Below are 23,444 nucleotides of genomic sequence, written 5' to 3'. Positions count from 1 at the left end.
ATGACGCTGGTACTGGGGTTGAAGATTCCATAGCAGCAAGAAATGGAAAGAGAAATATTCAGAAACCAGCTAGGTTTGCAGGATGTGTCAATAAATGTGACATGAATTCTGTGGCTTATGCACTAGCGGTTGGTGATGATCTTGGCTCTGATGAGCCAAAGACATATAAAGAAGCTGTGGCGAGTAAAGATGCAGAAACCTGGATTATGGCAATGAATGAAGAGATGCAGTCTCTTGAAAAGAACAAGACTTGGGATCTTGTTGCACTACCAAAAGGGGTGAAGCCAGTGGGATGCAAGTGGGTCTTTAAAGAAATGAGGGAATTCCTGGTGTTGAACCTGCTAGGTTCAAGGCGAGACTGGTGGCAAAAGGGTTTTCATAGAAGGAAGGAATCGATTACCATGAAGTCTTTTCTCCTGTGGTGAAACACAAAACCATTTGGGTTCTTTTGGCAATGGTGGGTGTTTTTGATCTGGAGCTGGAGCAGCTTGATGTAAAAACAGCATTCCTTCATGGTAATCTAGAAGAACAGATTTACATGTCTCAACCGGAGGGGTTCTACAGTTCTAAAGGGGACCAGGTATGCTTGTTAAAGAAATCTCTGTATGGCTTGAAGCAGTCTCCGAGGTAATGGTACAAGAGATTTGACTCATTCATGGTGTCTAATGGTTATACTCGTAATCAGTTTGATAACTGTGTTTACTCGAAGAAAGTTTCTACTGATTCATTTGTGTATATGTTGTTGTATGTGGATGATATGTTAATTGCAGCTAAGAACATGGTTGTAATTAATGACTTGAAGGCTCTACTAAAGGGTGAGTTTGAGATGAAGGATTTGGGTGCGGCAAAGAAAATACTTGGTATGGAGATCTGGCGTGATAGAGAAGCAAGACGGTTGTGGGTTTCTCAAGAAAAGTATATTGAGAAAGTTTTGCAGGCATTCTCTATTGATCAGTCCAAACCAGTAAGTACCCCTTTGGCGGCAGACTTTAAACTTGATCGAAACACTATACCGGCTACAGATGAAGAGGTTAATTACATGAAGACGGTTCCATATTCAAGTGCAGTTGGAAGTCTTATGTATGCGATGGTATGTACGAGACTGGATCTCGCTTATGCGGTTAGTATGGTGAGCAGGTTTATGGCTAATCCGGGTAAAGCTCACTGGGGAGCTGTAAAGTGGATCTTGCGATATTTGAAAGAAGCGTCTGATATTTGTCTGGTATATGATGATAAAGGCTATGGTGATGGTCTTGTTGGCTATGCAGACTCTGATTACGGGGGTGACTTGGTGAAACGAAGATCACTAACTTGTTTTATCTTCACTCTATTTAGATGTGCAGTCAGTTGGAAGTCTACTTTACAACCTACGGTTGCACTGTCGACGACTGAGGCGGAATACATGGCAATGACTGAAGGTATTAAGGAGGGTATCTGGTTACATGGTCTGGTGCAGAGTTTGGGTCTGAAGGTGGAGAAACCGGTGTTATTCTGTGATAGTCAAAGTGCTTTGAGTTTGGCTAAAAATCCAGTGTATCATGAGAGAACCAAACATATTGATGTAAGGTTGAATTTTATCCGTGATGTTCTGGAGGAAGATAAGTTTTCTATTCAGAAAATAGCTACAGAACACAATGCAGCTGATATGTTGACAAAGGCGCTACCAACGGAGAAGTTTGAGCAGATATGTTGACAAAGGCGCTACCAACGGAGAAGTTTGAGCACTGCTTGAACTTGGTGAATATTCATAGGAGGTAAAGCCTTCTCGGGGCATCTGGCAGGAAGAAGACGACTGAGAGATACTGACGAACCTTTGGCGGTTGGAGAAACTCCAAGTCAAGGTGGAGATTGTTGAAACGTGACTTGGATTTAGCGGTCTACTCGACCTAAACCAAAGCGAAAGGGCTGTTTCAATTGGCAGGATTTCTTTTGGGCTTATCCTAATTAATAACAAATAGACTTAGTAATAACTAATAGGCTTAGGGTTTAGGGTGTTTTGGGGTGCTTATAAATAGACAACTATGATTCTTAGTCGGATGACATATTGTAAATCTCTGAATCAGTATAATAAAATCTCTCCGGTTCCTGCCCGTGGACGTACGTTGACACACCATCACCGAACCACGTAAAACCTCTGTGTTCTTTATTTACTTTCTTTCTCGTTTTCTCGTATCAAACACATTATATTTTTAGTATATAAGTTTAACAAATTCTTAATAAAATTAAAATCTAGGCCTGAGATAGATTCTCAGGCAACTCTTGTACAACAATTGTTCGTTCCAGGAACAGAACAGAACAGAACAGAACGTTCATTATTCAATCTTCTGCAATAATCAAAACATAACAAAAAAGCACACAGCAACAATACCCGCAGCAAACCAAACCCATCTCAGAGAAGAGATAATAACATACAGACAGACCTTTGTACATTTACCAGACAGGCAACCCTGTAGAGTGAGTGTAGACCCTGGTCTTCCCATGCCCAATTTTGCGCCGAATAATCGACGAAGAGATCGATCGATCATTCACGGTGAGAAGGGCCATTCTTGAAGAGAGCGTAGGCGTCGCTGTATATCGCGACAACATTGGAGAAGACGGCGAGAACGATCATGAAAACAGACAGGACCTTGTCCTTTTTCGTGGCTATGCCATATCGATCCCTGCAAGAAATATGTTTTCGAGATTAGATTAAAACGTCGAGGAACGTACGCACACGAGCTGGCACGTAAACGATTTACCGAAGAGTAATCGCAGCGGGGAAAATGAAACCGATGCAGACGGCGGCAGTGGCTCCGGTGAACTGGAAGGCGTCCCAAATGCTCGGAATGAAATTCGCGCCGAGAAAGACGACTCCGATGAGTCCAAAGCTGAGCGACGCGAATCTGAGGTTGTCTGAAGTCAGAGGCCTCGCCGACGGGAAGAGGAGGCCGTCTAAGTTCAGACGGAGAGGATAAAATACGATCGGGAAAACAAGCATCAAGTGGGCAGCATAGCTGACACGGACAGCGTCGTTAAGCAAGGAACCGAATGGAATTCCGAGGTCGGTCGAGAAGTTTGCGAGGACGTCATCCAGAGTCGCGTCGCCGAACAAGAGGAACCCGAAGAGGCTCGTCATTACATAGACCGACGAGCACAGTGCGAGGGAAGCTCTCACTACCCCTGTTATCTTTGTGTTGTCATCGAGCTCGTTGTCTATCGAGTGAACTGTAAGAAAAGTGTAATGTGAAAGTTAGAAACGAGCAAACGAGGAGTCGGTCGTAAATCATTTCTTACTCACCGTTGTAATGGCAGATGTAGGCGGTGACGAGAACGGGAACTACCGTGAAGAGGTTGAGGGCTGAGGAGAGACCCGAAACCTCGGGGAACAATCTGGGCATCAGGACACTTCCATCGATCAACTTAAAGAGAGTTATACCGATAGTGATGACAAGAAACACGACAGCCAAAGCAACCGATAGAGCAGAGGTGTATCGCAACGAATCTGCGGATATAAATAAAGAAGAGTGAGAAATAAATTATAGACACTAAAAAATTGCGTTTTATTCATGATGAAAATATAGAAGCCTTAAATAGGAGACAAAATCAAATCTCAAAACAGAATTAAAATTAGAAACTAAGGTTATGTTATTTCGTGGGTTTTACCTCATATTTTTTTACTATTCAAGTTCTTTTTTCCTTTCAAAAATATCATATCAAACAATTACTTTTTCTTTTTTATATTATACTATAAATTTATTTTACATTCAAAACGTCACATCAATCTCTATTTATATCGAATCAAACAACTATTCAAATTCAACTTTTTACTATTAAAAAATCCAAACCAAAAACCTAAAATACACAAACAAACACACCCTAAAAGGCTAAATAGGCTCTGATACATGTGAGAAATAAATTATAAAGACTCAAAATTGCACTATTATTCCTAGCGAAAATAAGGGTCTGTAAATAGACATAATATATAGGCTCGACAGACTTAAACCTAATGGATATAACCAAAATATAAAACAGCTAAATACAATTTAAAACTAAATAACTAAAATATCTCAACAAGAATGTATTCAATATCAAAGACCAGAGATCATATGTTAAGCTCTCTATCAAATTTGAAAGTAACAATAGGCCTATCTCTTTAAGATTTGATTTTCATCTCGCACTATTTATCAAAATTTTCCCCTAAATCAACTTCTATTAAATTTTTTACTCAAAACATAGTGAAACACACCTATTCATATCGTATCATAAACTATTTAAATTCAAATTTTCAATATTACCGAACCCCAAACTCAAATGCAAACCTTAAAGTAACACACCCATATCCAACCCAACTCACAAAATCATTCACTGAATCTAAACTAAATTCATCATGCCCCTAATGTTCTAATTCACAAGCAAAAAGAGGAGAGGTTCACCGATTCGTTTTAGGCTAGCCAGAGGAGCGAATATCCCGACAGTGGTGATAAGGAGAACAAAAAATCGCCCATTCCACCAATGTGCTCCGAACCAGCCTTCCAGGACGCCAGCATGATGAATTCCTTCAGCAGTTGTTCCCGAAAGAACGTCGCCTTCAGCCAACAAAAAGCAATCAAAAGTAAAAATCAATATGCTTCCAAGATGAAGTAATTAATGAATACTTCAATCAACAGAATTCAGTAGAAATTAAGCTACCTATGATAATCATGTAGACAACGAGCACACCAATGTTGTTGACTAATACACATATCTGAATCAGCATCCTACCGACCTTCCCAAAAGCATTCTCCATAAGACCAGCATAAGAAGTCGACTTTGCCGTCCTGCTAAACCTGATCATAAATTCTATCGAGGCCTCTGTCAAGAATGCCATAAATACAATTACAAGAATCCCGAAGACAAGCCCCAGCACTTTCATGGTTGCAGGCAAAGCCATAATCCCAGCGCCAACAATTGTCGTTGACAGGTTAAACACGGCACCGCTGAAAGAAGCTCCATTGAACTCATCAAATCCAACCTCTTCCCCATGCTTGGAGGGCAACAATGGAGATTTCTCATTGAGAACAGCCTTCTTGCCCTTCTTTGACTTCTTTTCTCTGGTAGGCTCGAAGCTTCCGGTTGTCATCTTCAGATTTTTGGTCTAATTATTGAAGTAGAGATTAAGATCGGTTTTGCAACAATCCACAATCCTGGATTGCCTATTGAATAAAATCTGCACAGAAACCTTACAAGTTACCCCCAACCTTCATATGAATGGCTTCAAAAAGGGAAATATCCATAGATCTCCTAAGGTTTTAAGTAAAAACTTTTTCACCTACCTTCTGATTGATTAAGTTAAGCAGAACGCCAATTATTATCCACAAATTTTTTAGAAGAAATAAAGAAAAACTGAGGAAAATCTAAGAATTCCACTTCGAAATGGCGCTTGCTTGGCCAGATTCCTCTATAATTCAACAAAATATCTAGAAATTGAAATCCAATTGACTTCCAGTATAGGTAAAAATAAAAAAAATTGAACTGACAGGGAAATCAAGTTACATATTCAGAAAGCACCAAAGCAACAGCAACAAAAGCTCCAGAATAAAAACTAAACCTAAAAACCAGCGATGCAGAGGCACGCGAAGATCAATATATATATATATATATATATATATAAGCAAAAGGAGAGGCAATACCTCACGCAACGTTTTTCCGCAACTATACAGCAACACGGATTGAATTTTCTCTGTCCACCAATCGTTGTTCTACACTGACCAAAGACAAGCGCGTTCGTCGATAAACAAACAATAACAACAACAGATAACAAAACCAAAAAAAGTTAAAAAGGTAAAAACGTAACCTCCGATTAACTCCGGTAGCTGTAAAAGTAAAACGCAGTAGATTTCAAGAATTAACCTGGGAAATAGGACGAATCAGCGACCACCGGCGTCGCTATCGACGGATTAATTGGGGGCCCTTTTTGGGAAAGGAATCCTCTCTCCAGTCCAAACACCGCGAGAAAGGTGGATGACGCATGCCTTTGTTTCGATTATACGAAGGGATGGATATGTATAGAAACAAACGAAAAAGACCCGCCAGATATAATAATAATAATAATCACGTGGCATTAATATTAATATTAATATTGACATAATAATAATTGATTGAGTGTTTAGTATAAACTAATGAAAATTAAGTGGCCAGAATTATTGATCACGATCGCGCTTAGTGATTTATTTATTTTAATTTTAATTTTTTTGAATAATAATTTTATGAGATATTGAATTTATTCATCAACTATATATTTTTTTTCATATTTAACCTAACAAAATATATTTATTAAAAACACAAAACAAACATACCCCACCATAATATTTTTAAATACAAATATTATTTTGTTAATATGTTAGAGAGATTTTAGATATATTGTTAATATTTAATATATATCTTTTTAAATTATATTTTATTATCTAAATTAATTTTTTATTATTTCATTATATCACTCAAATTAAATATTTATTATTTTAGTCTATCCAATTTATATTACTAGCTATTTGTGATGTACTACTATTTTGTTCATTATTTATATTTTATTATAAAACTATAAAAATTAAATATTATGACTATTTGGATTTTTTTATATTTATTATTATTATTATTATATTTTAAATAAAAAAAATATTTGATACGGTATTTTACATGTAAAAATATATTTTTTTTGTTTTAGTCAAATATTTTTATTTTTTATTTTTGTACGTTTAAGTCAAATATATATATATATATTTTTAGTAAAATTACATATCAATAAAATGTCAGTATATCTCTTGCTTTTTAAAAATTAAAATAATTATTTCAATATTATTTGAATTACCATATCAAATGTTAAATTTATATTATGTTTTTTTTTATAGGTAGTCTAAAATCGAAACATATATAGGTTAACAATGACAATAATTTACTATAATTTTCTTAGTTTGCTCAATGTTGGTCAGTTCAAATATGTAGTATATTTCATACTACCTCCGTTTGCTGTCAATCTATCCATTTGTATTTGGCTTTATTATTTTTAATATTAAAAATATCTTTATATTTTCGTAATCTTTTGTACAAATATCATTGCATTAGTATTACAAGACACAATAGAAATATTTGTGTCGTTTTTCCTTAATTTGAACAATATTTTGATATAATAATTAATATTCAAATATTAACATGCAAAACATAGACGGATTAATTGGTGGTGGACGGATATAGTATTATTATTACGACATGCTTTTATTATAAATAAAAAAAAAACTATTAAATTTTAGAAATTTAGGTTTTGTTTAAACAATACACTCTCATTCATTTGACACTAATCATTAAAAAATATCACATAAAATACAATTTTTTCTCTTAAAAAATATCAAATCAGATACTAATTTTTTAGTTTTTTTTCAAACTTACAAATTTTCAAAAACTTCTAATATAATTAATTTAATATTTCCTTGATTGATGTATATAAATGATAAATATTAAGATAATACTTTCTTAATATTATTATAATTTTTGTAAAAAATAATTTAAAACTAAACTATACCAACAAATAGTTACCAAATTTTCTGGGAGTAAATATTTTATATTATAAATATAATATTTTAAAAAATATTATTTTTTTATCATAATAAATTTGTATTATTGTCTCATTCCTTCCTTCAATTAACAATACATTACATTATCATTTAGGTGGATTAAACTAGATATTTATATTTTTTTTTACCAAAAAATGGTAATTGGGTAGAAAGCTGACCTTTATTACATTTATGTTTTTTTTCGTAAAAAATTGTAATGGCCGAACCTAATACCCTACAAACTAGATTCCACAGAAAAATCAGTGACAAATGACCTGAGGCATCAGGGGATTTGAACCAATTACCTCACGATCACAAGTCCAACCCTGTACCATTGGGTCATCCCTTACAATACTTTTGGATATAAAATTATTCATAAGATATATATTATCCATTTATTGTGGATAGTGTTTTTTCCGATTTATCTATTCGACCTATAAGCCCACAAACTCAGTCCAATATCCAATCCAAACTCGCAATTCATTTTTGAGCATTATGTAATAATGCAACATGGATGATAATCACATTTTTTTTTAAATTTTAGAATTTCAAAACAAAAATTTCTACAAAAATAACGTTAAAATTGCGGATTTGAATTGAAAACTGAAAGTGTATAGTTATTTTTACCAAAATGATTTGAACCACAAGTTTTAATTTGTCAAAAAGGTCAACTAAAATCGAGCATTCTGAGTTACGATTCCGGTTTGTATTTCTTGAGTTTGGTTTCAATTACAATGGTTCCGGTTTAAAAACCATTGGTTCCGGTTTGAATCGATGATATATATACGTGTATATATATATATATTTATTTTTTTACTTTTTAAATTTCAAAATTTTCCCAAATATTGTAAATCTTGATATTTAGTATTACTAATATTATGTGATAAATGATGTCGAACCGTGACGAAAATAAATACTCACTCGTCAAATTTATTCTAATTTTTTTCAGTCTGTCCACTAAATTTATCTTATTACTAATTTTGACAAAGTCAACGTATAATTATTACCCTTCAATTGAACACATATTTATAACAAATATTACTAACTTTATTACATTTTTTATCTCTATTTACTTTATTTTTTAATTAAATTTTTAAAAATACCCCCAATTATTTATCATTTTTCAATAAAATATTTATTTACTTTTAATTCTCGTACCATACCTAAATAAACTAATTTTAACGAAGGTAGGGAATATATGAGAATGAATATGATAAACTGAGAATAATAATAATAAAACTAATGTATTTTTTTTATACTAATATATTTTTAATATCTTGTTAAAACTATTTGAATGACTTATATATATATTTACCTATTTGGTTATGTTTTGTATGTATTTATGAAAATTATATAAAAATCTACAATCATATTAATTTTATGAAATCTATGAAAATTAATAAATACTTCAGTCAAATTTATAAAAATTAGTTTAAATCTCTAAACTAAATAGACCAAACTAGGCATATAATTTATGGATTTTTTTAACTTCACAAAAATTTATAATTATTTTTTAAAATATTAAACATTGAATAAAATTCTTAATTAAATCCACTCAAAATATTATTCACTCTCGTCTCAAACACTGTGCAATACTTGTGTTTGTCACGAGAATTTAGGTGGGAAATATTAAATATAGCAATTTGAGATAATTTGGATATTAAGTAACGTGTGATTGAAGAGATAAATGATTATTATTATTTTTTATTTGAATGATGTGATGAAATAAAATAAAATATATATTAATATACATATATATATATATATAAATATTATTAATTATTTTTAAATTTGAAAAAATTGCATTCAGTTTGGACAAAAAAAAAAAATATATTGTACGGTGTTTTACACGAAGGGAGGACTACACATGAGTGACTCGGAAAAAAAGAGCAATGATAAGGATTCAAATTAATCATTTAAATAATATCGTCAATTATTGAGTTTATTTTGTACATTACCATCTATATATAATAGTATATAATTACGTGGACGCCATCGTTACACGTGGAATCCACTTGTTTATAATAATGTTGTAGTATTATTCTAACTCCAAATTATTACCGCCACTAATTTTAGGCTTTGTATAATAGGAGGATCGGAAGTTTTTTTAACTTTTTGAAAATGATAAAAATTTTCTATCCGGCCAAATTGATTACTATTATTATTTTGATTTGGCTCTGTTTACCCAATAAATTTTTACTCAGTTTATATTATTTATTTTTTAAAAAATATTGCATTAAATATATTTTTTTATTATAAAACATCAAATTAGATACTATTTTTTTTTATTTTTTTCAAACATCCAAATTTTTAAAAACTAAAAAAAAAAAAACTAACATTTAAGTAATTAATAATTGATTACTGAAGAGGATCACATGCTCACCTTGTATATAATTTCAGCAGTGCTGAATTAATATAAAATTATATATTTATTATTATATTAAATTTTTATAATTAGATATTAATAAAATTAAGGGATGTGATTAGCTCCAGCAGTGCTGAATTATGCATTTCAGCATAGTATTCATACCGATTTATTACAAGACCTATATTTTCTTCCGTAGCTAGATATTTATTTGCTTTTTGTAAGTAATTTTAAAAAAATTTAGTATTATATTGGGATGCGGTAGTAATAAAGTAGAAATGACTAAAATAACTTTATTAGTATGTGTGATATAAAAGTATTGACATTTGTGTAATACTTCATCCGTCCAATTTCTATTGTCTTAAAGTATATTTACACGATTTTTTAGGTGATTGTCTTTTTGTTATGAATCGACAAATTTGTTCTTAATTGTATGATAGAGATTAAAAGTAATAAATGAATGAAGGGTAAAAATGTAAAATTTGTGTTTAAAAAAAAATATAACAATAATTGTTGGACGTTTCAAATAGGAAAATAGGACATTAGTTTGTGGACGGAGGGAGTATATTGGAAGTTGTAAGGATATTTGTAATGTGAGGTAAATAGTACAGTTACTAAAAAAATTGATACTTTGTTATGGGACGGACTAAAATGAAAAAATGGATACTTTGTTATGAGACGGACTAAAATGAAAAAATGAATACTTTGTTATGGGACGGAGAAAGTAGTATTTATGTAATCCCTCCGTCTACCTGTAAAGTTTACATTTGTTTTTTGTATGTTGATATTTGAATATTAATTATTATATCAAAATGTAGTACAAATCAAGAAAAAATGACAAAAAACAATTATATTAATATTTTATAATACTAATAGAATGACATTATACAAATAATTATAAAAATATAAAGATATTTTTAATGTTCAGTACAATGACGCAAAACGTTAATGTAAACTTATTAAGTGAACGGATTGAGTATTATATAAAAGTATACATTGTGTGAGATATATCTTATGCTTATTGTGCTAAAATAACAATATATTATGCTATATGAAATTATATAATAATTTATATTATATGTTGTATTAATATTTATGGTGCGTTATATAATCTATATATTTATATTGTACTACATATAATTATATAATATACTATTAAAATATGAAAGTATAATATACTCCATCGGTTCCAAATCAAAAGAGTCTTTGAGGTTTTATATTAAATTAAGAAATAATAGTATAATCAAGTGAAAATGTGTAAGAATTTTTTATATTTGTTTAATTTGACTTTACGCATAAAGTAATTATATGTGTAATATTATGTTTATAATTTAACTACAAAATAAAAATATTTTAATATTAATGTATAATTACTTTTCCTAAAACAGGAAAGACATACTTGAAGTGGAATAGACAAAAATAATAAAAAAAAATACTTTTAATTGAGATGAATAGAGTATTGTATTAAAATATGTTGTCCATATGTTATTTTATATATATATATATAAATACGCGTTGATTATGTCATATTAACACTAACTAAATTATTCAACTATTACTCATTATTCAACATTTATTTACAATGAATATCACTAATTTTATTATATTATATTTCTTCGTTCTCCTTAATTATTCACTAAAATCTCAAAAAAAATTTAAAAAAATTCTTCAACTATTTCTTTTACTTCTCTGATTCTTTTAATAAAAAATAATAATAAATTTAATTCTCTTTACCAGCCTCAAATAACTATTTTTGTCAGGTAAGTACTACTATTATATAAATATAAATAGAAATTGAATATAATATTTAATATAAGATTTATTAAAAATATTAATCACAATGAATAATACACTTTTCATTGAAATGTATACTTAAATTTTTAATTTTAATAAAATGAATAGGATAATTAAATTCAACTACATATTTCAGGGCCTGCTTTTATTAACGGGCTCCGGCAGGGCATAAATCGGATCGGGTCAAATTTCTCACAGGAAAGCCCATGTGGCTCACTTGTAATAAGCCCAAGTATTAAAATATAGACAAGCCAGATCATCACTCTGTAGAAGTGACACGTGGCAAATAATATTATAATATAATTATTAATAAATAAATTACCAGACGCAGACGCTTCGTTCTTGCGTTAAACCGACGCTCAGGCACCACCGCCGCCGCTCCGCCGCACTAGCTGTCGCCGCCGCCGGCTGCAGCATCTGTTGATTAATCATTCTCCTTTTCTTCTCAAACCTTTTTTCCCTACTTTTTCTTCATCGAGATTCGCTGGCATCTCAAGCTCGCGTTAGTAAACCTGCGCCGATCCGGCTGCTGCTGTGGTGATCCGGCGATCCATTTTCAGTTTTTGATTGGATGATTGGATGCTTTTTTGAACGTGAAAACTGAATCCGAATGAATCTGATGCGGTGAGTGGTTAGTTACTTCTTCTCCTTTTGTTGTTTGAGCGAATCGTTTGTAGGAAATGCGTTAGCATGAGTGTAAGTGAGGAACATAGGTATGAATCGGTTTCATATATGTTGTTGAATGAATTAATCGAGCAGCTCTCGATTTCGAAGCACCACTGCAATTTACTATATTTTCACTTTTTATAGCAATCCAACACTTAGATTTGAGTCCTAGATTTCGAGTCTTACCTACCCTGCCACGAGTTGATTTGCTTTCTCGGTATTGGATTTTTGTTGGAATGGTGATAGATTTAGCATGAATTTTGAAATGGAACTCAATATTACGAGTAGTGCAATGGTTGTGTTACTGCCTATGCGGCATCCATGCATAGTGACTAGATCTGTTCGAGCGAGGGCCTTACGGCATTCTAAGTTCGAGTAAGATCGAATAACAAGTTCATTGAAACCTATACTTACAGACTAAAATAACATTTCTCTCAAAATAATTTGATTGGTTAAAACATGCCATTATCCTCTCAAAGCAGATTTGGTTAAGTACATACTAATCAGCATTTTTTTTTCGGATAAAATTTGCATTTGTGTTAAAAAGATTATGTTCATTTTGTTAAACACTTTACACCTTTGGATTCTTTGTGTCACCTGAGGAAATGAGCATCAATGGACTGTAATAATGGCTTCTTTGTTTTCTCAGGATGTAATGTAAACTTTTGATGAATAAAAATGGGTTCTGATGACATGCTAGACAGATCTGCTTCTATTGAAAATGTCAGTTCAGATGAAGTTGAGGCTGAAACAAGCAACATCAATTCACTCGAAGTCATTTCCTCTGTTGGTGGCATTACTCATGAGATAGAAAGTGCAGCCGAAGCTTTAACTAGGCTTGAACTTAATTTAGCTCGCTCCTCTGAAAAATTGGTTAACTTGGACATACTTGTTTTGCATGTGGCTTCAAGGGAAAATGATTTTGAGGATTCTACATCTGAGGAAGCAGAGAAAGCAGAAGGCCTCGTTGAGAAGGCCCTAGAGTTTGACATGTTACATGGATATTTAGAATCTGAAGTCAGAGAGCTGGAGGCATTTCTCTCTCTTCTCCAGACTGAGATTCTTAGTACACTGGAGACTGTATCTTCATTCAAGCAGCTTGGTGAAGCTACTAAGGAAATGGAAGATAAGCTGCATGATTGCGAGATTTCCTTGAAGCAGTGTTTTGAACAGGTCTCAGAGATAAAGGTGCAATCTTCAAAATTCAAAAGGGTTTTGGGAGCCTCTTCTGGAGATGGACAATGTAAGTTCTTCATGTTTTCATATTTTGGTACTTTAACATGTTTTAAAATTGAGAAACTGACAATTTAGTTTTCTTTTCTGAAGCCTTATAGTGATTTCCTTGTCCAAAAGTATAAAATATAGTATATAATATTGAATCAACAAATTGATATAAGTTCTTGATTGCAGTTGCGGAGGGGGTTATGTCATAACCTTGGTCCATTAAGTTTAACTCCTTACAGCGTATATTCATTGATAATTGATTCATCTTGATGATCTTATTTTGTCTTTCACTTCTCTGCTGTTGTTTAATCTTCACAATTCTAGTACTGAAGCTAGATGTTTCATTTTTAATCTGCGGAAGGCAGAAATACCTTCCATTATATTTATTTTATTTCTCTGTTACTTTTTAACTTAGAATGTCTTCATTGAATTCACAATGATTGGAAAATGCTGACAGGTAAAGATGACAAGGAGATTGCTGGTTTGGAAAATGGTGACCTTTCAGATATAAATGCAAAGATTAAAATGCAGACTGCTGAACAGCAGAGGAATGTTTTGAGAATGCTGGAGAAATCCTTGGCCCGGGAAATAGATCTCGAGAATAAGCTAAATGAATTAAGAGGAGTTGAACAAAGTTTAAAACTTCAGTTGCAGCAAGAACTCTTCTGCCTGGAAGTAGAAGCTGAGGATATGTGGCAAAGGCTATTTGAGGCGGAAAATAGCTCAGAAATTCTGTTGATGATTTCAAAAGATCTATTTGCAAAAATAAATGGGTTGACTCAGCGAGATGATGATTCGCAGTCCTTGAAAGAAAAGGCACGTGCTTTACAGGCCTCTGAGACTTCCCGGATTGAACTTGTTGAAAAAGTTAGTTTACTAGAGCAGAAATTAATGGAAGCCGAGTCACAACTGCATCTCTTGAAGGATACTATGGAGCAGAATAAAGAACTTAAGGAAAAAGCTGCCAAGGAAGAAAAAAGGGCCGAAATTGCTGAAGCTGAGTCTAAATTGCACAGGGAGTCTAATATGGAGTTGAATAAAGATGTGAATCTCTTGAAAAATAGCCTTGCCGAGGCAACTGAGAGGGTGGAAAGATTAGAGAAGCAGTTGGTGGACTCTGAGATCAAACGACTGCATGCTGAGGCAACTGCAGAAGCCAGTCAAGAGAAACAAAGCATGTTAGAATGCACAGTCAAGGATATGGATAATTTAATAAAAGATCTAAAGTTGAAGGTTGTAAAGGCAGAAAAGCTGACCGAGAGTGCTGAAGATAAATGCATCATATTGTCTGAATCCAATGCAGAACTCTTTGAAGAATTAAATTTTCTGAGGCATAGAGTTCAGAACTTGGAGAAATCCTTGCACCAAGCTGATGAATCGAAGAAGGGCACTGCAAAAGATATTATGGTGCGGACTAAATTGATTGCAGATTTGGTAATGCAGTTGGCTCTTGAGAGAGAACGTCTTCGTAATCAGGTTTGTTCTCTACTTATGATTCCTTTTTCACAATCGTTATATTTTACCACATCACACCAAACTCTGCATTTGCTTTCACATTTGAGAATAAAATAAAAAATTCTATGGATGTTTAATGTGGTTCCAAACAAGTTACGGAAAACAACTAATGAAAAATCAAAGTAAACGCAAACCAAGATTTCAGTTTGAAACACCTTTATAAATTAGGAAGTTTTATTCATGTAAAATAAGAAATGGTTAATCTGGTTTTATCTTGTCTATGCTTATAGTCTTGTGAGGGACGAGATTAAATGCAAAATAACATAGTACAAATAGTGCCCACCATAAGGGCATGATGAGAAATATTTGAATAATATAATCTGTAAGAAAGGAGTTTTAATGCTAGCTGATATTGACGAAATTCCCATCTATTAATGCAGCAAGTGTTGACGAAATTCTCATCTATTAGTACAGCAAGTGTTTGTTCTTGTTCTTATTGCCTTGTAATGTTCTATTATTGCCTTGCAGATATCATCTTTGGCAGTGGAGAAGAAAACTGCGATGACTTATTTGCAGCAAATGAAAGACAACTCACTCACCATGGCCGGAAACAACAGTGCTAAAGCAAGAGAACCTCTGGTTTCCGAGAATGATAGTGAAAATGGAACTATTAGAGAGAAAAGTAATGAAGCAATGATGGGGTCTTCCGATGCCAGTTGTGAGGTTGGTTCTTAAGCTTCCTTTTCCTTCCTGCTTATTTAAGTATTATTGTCTTAAAAATATTTAAATTGCTGGCATCTACTAGTTAACCGAACCATGGTTTGAACTGGCTGAAAGTAATTTCAAGTAGATTGCATTTTTAGCAACAACTGCAGCTCTTATAGTTTTTTTGTTTTAAAAGTCTTGTTTCTTGAAGAGACTATCTTCCTCATCAAAGATGTGATACTTCGGCAATGTCCTTGTTTGGATTAACTCATGTTGGATGAAACTATAGCCGAACAGAAGTTTTGAGACTGACCCGTCGGATTTGGGCATTGAATTAAATTATACACGATTGACTATGTTATCCGAAAAACTGATTGTGACAAAGAAACATACAAATTTAAATTTAGCTGCTTTTCAGTTCGGGTTATGTATACTCTTTACCCTAATCGTACTATCAATTCAACACTTGGAAGTCCTCCTAGATATCTGTGATGTTTCAAAGCCTTTGCTGTTTTATGTTTTTTCAGACAAGCAGCGTGCACGGAGAGCTCTTAACCAATGAGATCAAGACAGGCAACGGAAATTCCCCTTCGGACTTGGACACCGTAAGAAATATAGATGTGAGGCAACTCAATGTCAAGCACATCTTCATTGTCTCCGCATTGGTGATTCCCACGTTGGCGGTATTCCTGTACATGAAGTTAGGGACAGGTGAGTTTTAAGGCTGTCAGTCCGGTGCGTGTTCTTGAACCCTCTGGTCGTTTAGCTCGATTAATGCTTTCATTGGTAGAATTATCCTATCTTAGAATGTGTTTTTGTTATACATCACTAAAAACACATGTTGTTATGACTCTTGGATTTTGATATCAGAACATATTGAGAAAACCTTTAGCATCGTCGTGAATATGGACAGATTTGTAGCTGAAAGATATCCGAATTTCATTGAAGGAACAGTTTATTCGACAGAACGTATAATCAATTGAGATGAAAGTTCTTCAGGACTACACATGCCCGGTATGAATAATAGATTACTTGAGCTTTGCTAGTGTTTTGGATTTACTTTTTGTGTTTCTTTTTTCAATAATAGAAATCATATTTTACATGTCACGTTTTAAATGAAAAAACATGCCTTCGGGTATGTTGTTTTTAAGGACAAAATAAAACATTATGTTTTAAATATTATTTTACCATATAACTCCCGTCCCTCCGTGTCCTGCCATATATGATTCGCCCAGTGTGATTTGCCTGTTTTGTTAGGTTTGTGTTTACCATTTTCAGATAGCTGCTGAGGATTATTATGTCATAAAAAATATATATATTATTATTTACTAAATGATAATCAATTTTTTATATACTCATTATTTTTTTTATTAATCTTTCTAATAATATTTTTTAGTCATCAATTAAAATATTACTATTATTTATCAATACTATTTGAAAATAAAATACAAACACACATTCACAAAAATTCGAATAAAAAAGTATAAAATAGAAAAATATATAACAATATATATTTATATATTAAATTGCTGGAATCCAGTAAACCAATTATATAGTCCCGCATTCAAAAAGAGCTGTCCTTTTTTTTTCTTAAAAAAAAAAGTTACATTCTTTTTTTATGAAGTAACCCTAATTTTTACTTTGCAATAAAATTATTTATATTTTGTTATTATATTTACATAAATAATATTGTAGAAATCTGTCATTTATATTTTATTTTATACTTATTTTTAATTTGATATTATTATTCTATCGTGTACTATTATTCTATTGTGTGCTCATTTTCAATAAGATATCTAGTTTGAGACAGAAAAAATATATATAATTATATATATATGCCTCCATATACATAGGGTGTATTTTTTTTTACCTCAAATAACCCAATATTTTTTATTATTTAGTTTTTATGTTGGGATTTGAATAGTAAAAATTTTGAATTTGAATAGTTGTATGATGTGATATAAATAGGGGTTGATGTGATGTTTTGAATGTAAAATTGATTTTTAGTATAATATAAAAAAATGAAAAATAAGTGTTTAATTTGATATTTTGGAGGGAGAAAAATTGGATGAATATAGTAAATCCAATCCAATCCCCCAAACAAACACACCCAGAAATATCTTGTCAAATACTCCCTCCGTCCCAACGGTAACATTTTCTTTTTGGTACGTCCCAAATACCCTGCAATATTTTTAAAATAAAAATAATTAATTTTATTTAATTTCTACCTAATATTTTATCCACTCACATCATCCAAATAAAATGTACATTTTTTTTTATTATATCACCTAATTTTTAAATTATTTCACTTAATACTATCCATCTAGATGCATTTGCTAAAAACAAATGCACCTATTTTAGATAGATGGAGTATTATTTTATTCAAAAGAAACGCACATATTGTGCACTATTTGAGATAGAGGGAGTATTATTTTATTAAAAAGAAACACATAATATTGTGCAATACTGTATGTTTGTATTGTATAGGTTCTCGGAGATAAGATAGGTGTAATAAAGGGCGCTCTCTAAGAGTGTGGTCTAAATATAATATAATATTATAAAATAAAAGCATAGAAAAGTTATATTACATGGGAATGGGATGGTCAAAATGTACAATCACAAAAAGCCACACTTTCTTCAAATCATATAATACAGTACTTCAATTTTTAAATCATACTTTTAAATCATCATCATCATTAATAACAATACTTCAATTTTTATTTTTTATTTTTTATTTATTTTTTTTAAAAAAACAGAACTTTCTTTTCTTAAATATCTTAACACTGAAGATTTCTAAAGTTTGGACAATTTTAATCAATATAGTATTCTCTCCGTCTATTTTCTAATGTTCTATCTGACATTTTCATGCATTTTTAGACAATTAGGGTTTTTGTTATAAAATGACAAATTTGTCTATAATTTTGTGTATAGAAAATGAAAGAGTAAATAAATTAAGGGTAAAAGAGAGGACAATAATTTTTGGACATTCCAAATAGGAAAATAGGACGTTAGTTTGTGGACGGAGGAAATATATATTATATTTGAATGAAAAATAAATGTAGATGCAATGAATAAAATACTTAAAATTAAAAACATTCAATAATTACGTTCATTGTTTTTTATATCAATTGATCAACTTACTATACTCTAAGTTCGAAATTGATTTATTTATTTCACTATTTTTATTATATACGAAATCAATCTATCTATTATTTTAGTAGTCATTTATATTATATTTTTCCTAACTCAAATCATTGTCTTTGTTCTTACATATAAAAAAAAATATTAAAATTTTAGAGTCACAATTTTTTATTCACCAATATATATATTCTATATATGTACATATAAAATACTATTATTTCAAAATTTATGTAAAAAAAAAAATTAATAAATACATAGATGAAGGGAATATTTTAATTATGTATGCCCATTTCCATTTACATTCAGTAAGTTTTTTACTTTAATTTCTTTTATTAATTTTTTACTATAAAATATCATAATTATATTAAAAAATATATATTAAATTTTAATACAAAATACTATTTTTTTCCTCTCATATAATTTATTTCTATTTTCTACTTTTAATTGTTCTACATAATTTGTCAGTTTTTTAATATATAATTATACATTTTAAATTTTATAATTTTTATTTTTTTAATTATAATTAAACTATTTGATTATTTTAATTTAATCTTTTAATTATTTTTATTCATATACTTTTTAATTATCTATTAATTATATTTTATTTAAATTTTTATATATGCATTAATGCACTCAAAATATTTAGGATAAAAAGAGTATCATGTTAAAAATCTTTCAAAAAAACGAATTCAAATATTTTTATTTTGTGGAATGTTTTAAAAAATATTTATTATATAAAGTATTAAAAAATATATAATTAATATAAAAATAATAAAATGTATAAAAGTATATTAATATTTTTGAACAACGTGTTGTATTTAAAAAAAAAAATGAAAAATGAACGGATCAAAGTAAACAAACCCTTGCATGTCCTAAAGCTGCCCCTATAGTATTAGTTCCTCCGTCCCATGTAATATGAGTGTAAATATAATTAGTAAGTAATTAAAAAATATATTAATAAAAATAATTATTATTTAGTAAAAATAATTATAAATTAAGATAAAGATAAGTAAATAGTTTAATTAAAATTAAAAAAATTATAAAATTTAAAATTTAAAATGCGATTAAAGTACATAATTATATTTCCAGAAAAAAAAATGACAAGTTATGTGGACGGAGAAAAATAAAAAATAGGGACAAATTACGTGGGACGGAGGGAGTATTTTTCATCCGTTAATATATAATTATTAAATACTAATCCCAACCAACCGTACAGTGACACGTGTTGGCGTGGATGGGGGGTTTGGGGGGCAGCACCACGCGTGTGTGGGAACTTTCTAACAACAGCAACTGCACAGGGAAAAAAAAAGGAATGGTTAGAGTCTATTGTTTTATTTAATTAATCAATCAAATTCAAGCCCTATTTATAAATTAATTAATTTCCTTTTATTGGTGGGATCTATCATACCATTATTTTATTTCATTTTTATTACTTCATATATATATATATACATACATACATGTATATTGCAAATACTTTTTATTTTGTTTTATGCACAAAAGCTTAAAATCTAATTTAAATTATTAATCTTTTTTTTTTTACTCAAAGCTATGTACTGAATTTCAGTGATATTTTATTTATTTATTTATTTATGTTTACATTTAAAACACTAATTATAGAGAGTTTTCGTTAATATAATCCTAAATATTCTAAAATTGTTTGAATTTATAGCTATAATTCGATATTTATTGAAATCTATTTGTACTTAATTTAAACTTCTTATTGTTTTCTTACTTACATATTTATATATTGTAATTTTAAAAATGTTTCCCTTTCAAGTGAATTTCAATATAAAATATTAATTGAATAAATATGTGAAAAGAAATACCATGGAATTTTAATAATTTTTTTTTTATTTATAAAATGTTATATTAAATTATTATTTAAAACGTAAATTATGAATACAAGCACACGTTAGGTGTAATAATAATAATAATAATAATAATAATAATAATAATAATAATGTATAAAAAGAGAATGATTGTGCAATATAATAATAGAAAAAATGAACTTTTATTTAATTTCATTTCCAAGAAAACAAAAAAGAAATCAATCTTATCATGTAACTTTGGAAAAGCCAACGTTTGACCGTAATTTCATAATAATAATAATAATAATAATATGTGTACGTGCATGAGCATGCATGCGTGCATGAGATAAAGAATCTTTCATCAACTTTACACTAAAACCCAAATATAATAAGGATCTACACTAAAAAAAAAAAAAAATAGTATATTTGTAATGGAATTTCGTTCCTAAAGTTCACATAGCTGACATAATTTCATCCCTAATTCTGTCTCTAATATCATTAGTAACGGAAAAAATGGATTTAAGAACAAAAAAAAATTTGTTACAAAATTGATATTTTTTTTTAGTGCTACTTGTTTGTAGTATTTGAATTGGGATTTAATTTTCAATGTCTTGAATTATAGAATGAAAAAAAATTACTTTCAGTGAAGTTTTAAAATAGTTTCATTAATATACAACAATTGAAATTAAATTAGGTTGTCTGCAATTTGAATATTGTCACGTGTACTGGTATTATATCGCTCCTCTTCACATGAACTTACAATTTGGCAATTTCCAGCACCAACGGCTGATATAAATTTAATTTTGTATATTAATTTAAAAAAATTAAACTCATATAAATATTTGATGCTAAAAATTAAGATTTGGGTAGTTGGATTAAATATACTAGTAGTTCTAGCTACATAAGCTTGAGTTAATTAAAGAGGTATATGAGCAAGATTAAAATTATATTAATCATATATATTTATAAAATTAGGTCGATATTATAATACTAACGTTACTTTTTTAGTATCACATCTAAATTATTATTATTCTTATTATTTTCTTTTTCAAAGGGAAAAAGTTGAGAGGACGAGAATTGCGCCTTAAATGGATAATAGCTATATATATATATATATAATCATGTCACCTTCGCAAAAAAAATAGTAATATTTTCAACCAATAATTCTATTTCCTTTGTCTCCATTCCTCATTTTTTTTTTAAAATAAATGTAAATTATGTGTTTTAAAATATAATCCTCACTTGTTAAATTTCCACAGCCATCACAAAATCATAGTATTGAATGATAACAAAAAAAAATAAAAAAATCCATTGAATTATAAAACATTAAATCATAATATTAATATATTAAATCACAATACAAATCAATTAAATCATATTGCAAATATATTGAATAGCAAAACTCCGAGTAATTACATTATTATTCGACAATGCAATTTATATTGCTCATATATATATATATATCAAAACCCAAGATCTAAATCAAGATCGTAATTCAATCCCAACAAGAATTCTTCGAAACTCATCTTCAATAATGGCAGATATATACTACTTTCGTCCAGCTCTGAAAGTCGTATTTAATTTTTTGCATGTTGATATTTGAATATTAATTATTATATAAAAACGTAGTACAAATTAAGAGAAAATTGCAAAAATACTTCTATTTGTGTCTTATAATACTATTATAATAACATTTGTGCAAAAAATTATACAAATATAAGAATATTTTTAATGTTAAATATAACGATGCAAAAGATAAATGAAACCCTTAGAGTTTGAGTAAGTATAACATTAGATTACTCGTATATCTTTTTGAACCAAAATCCGCAGTGGCGAAAAAAAAAAAAAAAAAAAAAAAAGCAAGAAAAGTGAAGAAACGACCAATATTGTCCTACTAAAGCCTATAGAGATTGATCCATCATTTTTATTTATATATTTTTTTTCAAAAAAATCAAATAATTTCCTGGTCAAAAGTTTCAAGAAAAAGGCAATCAAGTTGTGGGGATGATTTCTTTAAATTTTGGATGTTCTTAGAGCAGCAATACTTTTTTTTTTTTTTTTTTTTTGCAATTTAATTTATCATAAAGATACCTCTCCAACTGGCAAAGATTTAAATATAAGGTCACAATAAATTCATACTTATGGAAACAAAATAATTCTATGATCACATTACCTCTTGGGACATTTTCTTCAATTATTGAACCTCGATCGATCGATTTTGTGCCAACAATTATATATCGACGAAAATGGGGACAACATTTATATGTAAAATATTACTATTGTTTTTATTACATTAAACATGGGATTTTTCCGAAATTCATTTTTAAGTAATTTTCAAATTATAGATGATAGAGCAAAAGTGACTTATACACTTTGCAAAAGCAGTTCCAATTTTTATTGAGAGAATTAGTTCCGTAATAAATTCAAATATCGAACAATAGAAAATCGAGAAAAATTCAATTAACGACAACAACTACTAATCATATATACTTTTTCTTTTTCCTAAAAATAAAAATAAAAATAAATATACGGATCAAAAACATTCTCATCTAAAAATTGCAATTTGTAACGTCTAAGATCACGGTTGTGAATCTTAACAAAAAAGAAATAAAATAATACTCCCTCTGTCTCATATCTATTTATCCATTTACTTTTTGCACGAAGTTTTAAAAATATTAGTATTATATTAAAATATAGTAAAAATAAAGTAAAAAGACTAAA

At 29.9% G+C, this 23,444-nt stretch overlaps 2 protein-coding genes across 8 annotated transcripts; one reads left to right on the top strand and one right to left on the bottom strand.

Moving 5' to 3' along the window:
• Positions 1-2,197: 2,197 nt before the first annotated feature.
• Positions 2,198-5,995, bottom strand: LOC127258158 (amino acid transporter AVT6A-like). 5 transcript variants are annotated; one of them, XM_051284872.1, is made up of 7 exons: positions 5,869-5,995; positions 5,649-5,722; positions 4,669-5,185; positions 4,413-4,565; positions 3,278-3,481; positions 2,739-3,204; positions 2,198-2,660 (listed from the first exon to the last, which is right to left on the bottom strand). In XM_051284872.1, exons 3-7 carry the CDS (start codon positions 5,096-5,098, stop codon positions 2,522-2,524), a joined length of 1,392 nt encoding a protein of 463 aa, XP_051140829.1. In that variant the 5' UTR covers positions 5,099-5,185; positions 5,649-5,722; positions 5,869-5,995; the 3' UTR covers positions 2,198-2,521. The 5 variants fall into 5 exon arrangements, with proteins under 5 accessions (XP_051140829.1, XP_051140831.1, XP_051140832.1 ...); XM_051284874.1 differs by having other exon boundaries at positions 5,649-5,717; positions 5,869-5,984; XM_051284875.1 differs by lacking the exons at positions 5,649-5,722; positions 5,869-5,995 and adding an exon at positions 5,512-5,617.
• A 6,054-nt stretch (positions 5,996-12,049) lies between these two features.
• LOC127258293 (WPP domain-interacting tail-anchored protein 1) lies at positions 12,050-16,816 on the top strand. 3 transcript variants are annotated; one of them, XM_051285088.1, is made up of 5 exons: positions 12,050-12,352; positions 13,037-13,630; positions 14,069-15,087; positions 15,595-15,789; positions 16,299-16,816. In XM_051285088.1, the coding sequence occupies exons 2-5, from the start codon at positions 13,066-13,068 to the stop codon at positions 16,491-16,493; spliced, it is 1,974 nt and encodes a 657-aa protein (XP_051141045.1). In that variant the 5' UTR covers positions 12,050-12,352; positions 13,037-13,065; the 3' UTR covers positions 16,494-16,816. The 3 variants fall into 3 exon arrangements, with proteins under 3 accessions (XP_051141045.1, XP_051141046.1, XP_051141044.1); XM_051285089.1 differs by having other exon boundaries at positions 12,051-12,345; positions 13,299-13,630; XM_051285087.1 differs by having other exon boundaries at positions 12,051-12,345.
• The last annotated feature ends 6,628 nt before the right edge of the window (positions 16,817-23,444 follow it).

Source organism: Andrographis paniculata, unplaced genomic scaffold (genome assembly GCF_009805555.1).
Source record: "Andrographis paniculata isolate CXL003 unplaced genomic scaffold, ASM980555v1 Contig59END, whole genome shotgun sequence".
Classification (NCBI taxonomy): Eukaryota; Viridiplantae; Streptophyta; class Magnoliopsida; order Lamiales; family Acanthaceae; genus Andrographis; species Andrographis paniculata.
Note: the sequence above shows the minus strand (reverse complement) of the source record. Positions and strands in the feature narration are given on the sequence as shown.